Here is a 6,965-nt window from a genome sequence, read left to right on the forward strand (position 1 = left end):
CCCCCCTCCCCCTTCCGTCCCCTACCTGCCCTCCACTGCCTTCCATTCTCCTGCCTTCCTACCCCCTTCCCTCCCATACCTGACCTCCCCCTCTCCTGCCTGATGCCTGCCCTCTCGCACTTGCCCTCCCCTCCCTGCCTCCCCTCCCCTGCATCATTAGTCACATGAGGACAGGACCTAGATGGAGATGTGGTGGTGGTGAAGGGCTCCTGTCAGGCTGCAGCTGTGGCAGCACCCACACCGCCACCTTTACTGCAGTCAATCAGTCTGTGTGCCTCAGCCTCAGCTCGCTTCACTGCCAGACTCAGCTTCATCATCAGAACCGCTCCGTTTCCTTCCCCACAGAGTCATACTGTACCATAGTAGACTAAACAGACAACATAAATCACTGTACTGTATGTTCGACTGAGATTATCGTGCCACAAAGACAGGCCTATTTTCAACCCATTAAAAACAACCATTGTAGGCTACTTTTGTCTTGCTGCTAATTCAGGTCAGACACATCAGCAGATTGACAGTGTATAAAAGAAGGCTACTGTATGCTATTCTGAAGGGAGCTCAAACAACTAAAAGAATGGAAAGAAACAGAGGATTCTACATTACAATAAATATTAAAATAAAAATATTAAAACAACTCAGTGTAACATGTTCACCCATTCACTGTCAGTAGTAGTAGGAGTTAATGGGGTGAAATATTGACTGTGGGTGCTACACGTCCTGGCTGCATTGTGGGGGGTATATATAATTGCCCCAGCTAGCTGGGCATTAGCCTTGCTAATGATCTCTGCTGAGAGAGGAGCTGATTCCAAGGCACTGGCTCCCTCCGTGCCATCCTGTTACAATTGAATAAATGTGCTTTTGCTAACTTCACATACAAACAATGCTGAACACAAGTAAAACCTCTGAGGGAGAAACAGTACTACTATTCAATCATCTTTAATACCAAAGAGTTTTGCCTACCATAAAGCACTATGATTACTTAGCGATTAATTGCTCAAATGGACCCAACATAAATTCACGTATTTCAGTACAGGACAGTATATCTCCTGTTATGGTTTGACATAGAAAGTGTAGAGTGTCTACCCACTCTGCCTAGAGTGGGTGAAAATGCACATTGGTGATGAAATTTAACTTCCTTATGTTATAAAATACATTTTACCAAGACAAATATGATTCTTCATGTTCTGAATCGTTCAGTGGGGTCTTTCTCTAACATATCATTAACATTATATATTTTTTAAAGTCGGATTTCGTAACCTAATACAGTACATCCAATAATAAGCACCGAGCTCTGTTGACAGAAAGTCGCAGCGACTTTGGGGGATTTTACATGTTTAGGTGGTGGTATTCATCAAAGTTTCCACGGGTCGCAAAAAGCTAAATTAGCATGACACGAGCCGAATTAAATGTAAAGGACTTTCAAAATAAAAAACTTGCAGTACGCTCAGTGCTCCGTTGACATTTCACAGAGATCAGCTTTTTTTTCCTGAGAAATCTTTGAAAAATAACAGGGATTTCACATTAATGTGAAAAGCTACATGTCATGTCTCAAAATCGATATCCATCTTACCTCTATATTGTTTTATGTCTGGATTCGAGAAGAAAGATGACGAGTTCAACGGTAAGCCTGTCAGTTTGCCTTAACTCTCGCACAGCATCTAGCCTAGCTGACGCAATACTATTTCCCAGATTTTAGACCACTTTCTTTTCTCCTCTGGCCTCCATTGATTGTGTCACCCTAATCGTGGCCATCCTACAAGGGTAGAAACTCCAATAACTTTTGAACGGATTATGATAGAGACATGAAGTTTGGACCATTGGTTTTCTCAAAGGAGCATCTACACAATTAATATTTGAACCATTAGTCAAAAGATGCATTTTTGATTGGACACCCTAGAAAGTGGCAGAATAATTTATGCTTGCAAACTAGGAAAATAATCATTAGTGAATAAGGGAAAAATCAAAATCATGTTTGTTGAATCAGCTGTCTCAAACAAAGAAAACTGTCACATAGCAATGTTATCATATCTCTTCTGTCAGGCCTAATTGGCCAGTTTAAGTTAAAGTGTGACATTTGCACTAGCTGTCAATCCTGTCAGTGTATTTGTTGACAAGAGGCTTCCTCAATCCAATAGACCTCTAGCTAATTTTAATGCTCTTCCTCCCCAGAGAGAGCAGAGAGTTACATGGCATCAGCAACCTGTCACTCTGCGTGTTAAATGGAGCAAAACCCTGACAAAGCAGCTCATAGGTCACATTAACGCCTGCTGTTCCACAAGGTACAGATAAAGCGACAGGAGACACTAATGGCTTACACACAGTAGCAACATACAGTGAGGGGAAAAAGTATTTGATCCCCTGCTGATTTTGTACATTTGCCCACTGACAAAGAAATGATCAATCTATAATTTTAATGGTAGGTTTATTTGAACAGTTAGAGACAGAATAACAACAAAAAAATCCAGAAAAATGCATTTGAAAAATGTTATAAATTGATTTGCATTTTAATGAGGGAAATAAGACCAAAGAGCTCTCCAAGGATGTCAGGGACAAGATTGTAGACCTACACAAGACTGGAATGGGCTTCAAGACCATCCCTAAACAGTTGGTGCGATTATTCGCAAATGGAAGAAACACAAAAGAACTGTCAATCTCCCTCGGCCTGGGGCTCCATGCAAGATCTCACCTCGTGGAGTTGCAATGATCATGAGAACGGTGAGGAATCAGCCCAGAACTACACGGGAGGATCTTGTCAATGATCTCAAGGCAGCTGGGACCATAGTCACCAAGAAAACAATTGGTAACACACTACGCCGTGAAGGACTGAAATCCTGCAGTGCCCGCAAGGTCCCCCTGCTCAAGAAAGGACATATACAGGGCCGTCTGAAGTTTGCCAATGAACATCTGAATGATTCAGAGGAGAACTGGGTGAAAGTGTTGTGGTCAGATGAGACCAAAATCGAGCTCTTTGGTATCAACTCAACTCGCCATGTTTGGAGGAGGAGGAATGCTGCCTATGACCCCAAGAACACCATCCCCAACGTCAAACATGGAGGTGGAAACATTATGCTTTGGGGGTGTTTTTCTGCTAAGGGGACAGGACAACTTCATCGCATCAAAGGGACGATGGACGGGGCCATGTACCGTCAAATCTTGGGTGAGAACCTCCTTCCCTCAGCCAGGGCATTGAAAATGGGTCATGGATGGGTATTCCAGCATGACAATGACCCAAAACACACGGCCAAGGCAACAAAGGAGTGGCTCAAGAAGAAGCACATTAAGGTCCTGGAGTGGTCTAGCCAGTCTCCAGACCTTAATCCCATAGAAAATATGTGGAGGGAGCTGAAGGTTTTGAGTTGCCAAACGTCAGCCTCTAAACCTTAATGACTTGGAGAAGATCTGCAAAGAGGAGTGGGACAAAATCCCTCCTGAGATGTGTGCAAACCTGGTGGCCAACTATAAGAAATGTCTGACATCTGTGATTGCCAACAAGGGTTTTGCCACCAAGTACTAAGTCATGTTTTGCAGAGGGGTCAAATACATATTTCCCTCATTGAAATGCGAATGAATTTATAACATTTTTGACATGCGTTTTCTGGATTTTTTTGTTGTCATTCTGTCTCTGTTCAAATAAACCTACCTTTAAAATTATAGACTGATCATTTCTTTGTCAGTGGGCAAACGTACAAAATCAGCAGGGGATCAAATACTTTTTTCCCTCACTGTAATACAAATAAACATGATTCTTTATTTCTCCCTCTAAATAGCTAGGGTATGAAATACCCTTCCACAGAGATCATTCTGTCCTAATCCCTATTCCCAAAACATCTTTACAACTTCCTTTCAACAATCAAAGTTGCCAATTAATCTGAGCATAGCAACTGTGATAAAAACAGGCAAAATGCTAATGAAAACTTAAATGACATTTTGTTTTGTAAATGGAAGCTCTCCATTGACAGTAGGCTTACTTAATGGTCCTCTGTAGCTCAGCTGGTAGAGCACAGCGCTTGTAACGCCAAGGTAGTGGGTTCGATCCCCGGGACCACCCATACACAAAAATGTATGCACGCATGACTGTAAGTCGCTTTGGATAAAAGCGTCTGCTAAATGACATATTATTATTTAATGTTAGGAGGCAACAACTTCAGCTGGGTGAGCATTTAATAGGCCCCATCATGTGCTCGCATTAAGCATAAGCACACAGAGCGCCCATAAACTAGCAACATACAGTGTAATCACCTTCCTTATCTAGCAGCAAACTGCAGTATCAGGGTCTGACATCTGCAGAACATTATAAGGGCCGAGTTGAGAGGTTATAGCTGATAGCCTAGAGCAGTGGTTTTCAAAACCACCCTTATTTACTGCTATCCTAATTGATCAAACACCACCCAGGTGTCCTGTCCTATGGCATTGATGATAAATCCTCCCTGACTGTAGGAGCCAATGGTTGCTGTCAATCCCCTGACATCCTATGTAAGTAGGACAGACGGAAGTCAAATAATGCAGTGAGTTGATGAGTTCATGTTGGCCATGGCCCATCCTAAAACACAGGGTTTACTCCAGACTGAATGGACAGAGTGTGTCATGATGAACACACTCCAACTTCATGTTTGCCATTTTAATCCCAGTCTGACGTGAAACCAGTCCCTTAGCCAGTCTGTCGTCATCACTTGCGTTTTAATCTCATCAGCCAAGACCGCCACCCGGGCCGGCCGGTGAATCTGTACCTTGTCCTTGCCTTGTTAAAACGCCAGGGCAAATCAGCGGATTACAACCTCCTTTGACTTCAGCAGCGTAGGCTGGGCAGCTTAGCGACAACCACAATGCTCATCTCACTGTGCTGCTGCTGGGAGTCAATCACATATCTAGTATGGGGGTTTTCTCAACACAAAATGGGTTACAATAGGCCAGGGTTCCCCAATTGGTGGCCTGTCGGTGATTTTATTTGGCCCCCCAAGTTTTTGAGCAACAAAATAAACATTTTATTTTATTTTTTATTGTTGGACATAAGACTGTAAAACACCAGCAAATCAGCTCCAAGCGATTTTAATTTCCCACGCATTACAGAGAGATATATGTGACCGTATACAAATGTAAGCAAGGTTTGAAATAATTGTTTTAGTCAAATATTATATATGTTTGGGCTTCTTGCGGTCGATTTGCCCTCTAAAAATTATTTGTAATTATGTTCCGGTCCCCTGACCATTCGCTCAAGAAAAAAAATATTGGCCTGCGGCTGAATCAAGTTGATGATCCCTGCAATTGGCTATCTGTGGGTAAACCTGATTCAAAACTACATCTCTACCATCAGAATAACAATGCCCTTTGATAGTTTCAACTGTCCTGACAGGTGAAAGGATGTAGCCAGTAGCCAGTGAGATAGGTAGGCTATGAGCACACCACACCTTTCTCCCCTCCACTATTGAGGAAACCAACACCTGGTTCAATGGTGCTTTGAAAAATAATAGCCACCTAAAAAACATGTAGGGTATATCTTATTATTCCGGGTATATCTTATTATTCCGTGTACTAGATCACTTTTAATTTCAGGGGCCAAATCTCAGGAGGCAATTTCTACAAACTACATTACAACACCACAACACTATTGTAACACACCATGCAAATGCTATTGGGACAGACAGGAGCCAAAATATGCTTTTCATCATGCTAGAACACTAGACTAGAGCGCAAGGTCTTCACACATGATTTAGGTATTCATTGGCTACATCATATTTATAAAACAGGTGGTAGCCTACCGTACAGCCCTCGCAGTTCCAAATCTTAAAAACAATTTGTGAAATCGCCTGAGGAATTTTCCAATGCCACATCTTCTGAAAGCTACACAGAACGACTAAATGTGAAAAATAACTTCTACCACAAGACCTTAACAGTCTGTGTAAATCATTGATGCACAGAGCTGGAACGACAATGACTGAAATAGTATAAAATGTATCACTTGTTTACAAATCCAAAAAACAAAAAGGGTAAGTAGAGAAGCTGTGGCACAAAATGATCTTACCTTGAAAAATCCATAACAATAACAGGAGCGCTCGGACTCTCCCAGATACCGCCATCGTCCAACATCAACCGCACGTGCCCGGTGCGCGCCACAAGACGAACAGCAAACTTGTCTACAGACGGACTAGGCGTCTGTTGTCTTTTTGAAGTTCGTCTCCTGTTCGGGTCCTCCGCTCCGCTTTTGGCCAAAGTGAACGCGGGAAGCAGAACTTCGACAGTATGGGAAAGAGGAAAGGTAATGGATTATTTCAGTTTTCCCGTCCGGCGAACAAACATTGCAGAGCACTGGCGCTGGTACACTTCCACAGTACACGGTCAAAGACGTAACCATTTGTCGAGAAGTCGACGCTCTGTTTCTCTTGACTTTACCCCTGTCACTCCACAAACCCTTACATTTGTGCTGCGTCCCCTCTCTCCCCAGAGTTGAAACATAGACAGCAGTTTCATCTCCTTATCCTCGAAGTGAACCGTTATAACCGGCCACCTACCCGCCTGCACCTGTGTGCACATGAAATGCCCCGCCCCCTGTCATTATGGACGTGGTTTAACATTGCACAGGTGGTTTTTATACGGTCTACTCTGCAACATCTCTACGCAAGATTAATAATCTATAGTACTAATTACTATGAAATAAGACTTGTAATGTAGCCTTATTAACTGTGAAGAAAGTTGTTAAAGGCCCAGTGCATAAAAAAAAAGTGATTTTCCTGTGTTTTTTAAAATATATATTTCCACACTGAATTTGGAATAATACTGTGAAATTGTGAAATTGATGATAATGCCCTTTTAGTGTAAGAACTGTTTTAAAAGACCGGCTGAAATTTCAGCCTGGATCACCAGACATCACCAGGTGGTAAATTAGTTAATAGACCAATAAGAAAGAGAGTTCCAAACCTCTCTGCCAATAACAGCTAGTTTTCTGTTTTCCCCTCCCCACTCAGACCACT

The 6,965-nt window shown here is 42.5% G+C and overlaps 1 protein-coding gene across 1 annotated transcript in view; it reads right to left on the reverse strand.

Annotated features, from left to right (window-relative positions):
• The window catches only part of LOC311105498 (endothelial cell-selective adhesion molecule-like), a 76,941-nt gene extending 70,769 nt beyond the window's left edge, over positions 1–6,172 (reverse strand). Inside the window, exon 1 of the mRNA XM_084147667.1 lies at positions 6,020–6,172. Within this exon, the coding sequence (XP_084003793.1) occupies positions 6,020–6,074 (55 nt within the window). The 5' untranslated portion in view covers positions 6,075–6,172. The remainder of the gene's footprint in view (positions 1–6,019) is intronic.
• Between the last annotated feature and the right edge of the window lie 793 nt (positions 6,173–6,965).

Source organism: Coregonus lavaretus, assembly GCF_964263955.1.
Source record: "Coregonus lavaretus genome assembly, chromosome: 30".
NCBI classification, from domain to species: domain Eukaryota; kingdom Metazoa; phylum Chordata; class Actinopteri; order Salmoniformes; family Salmonidae; genus Coregonus; species Coregonus lavaretus.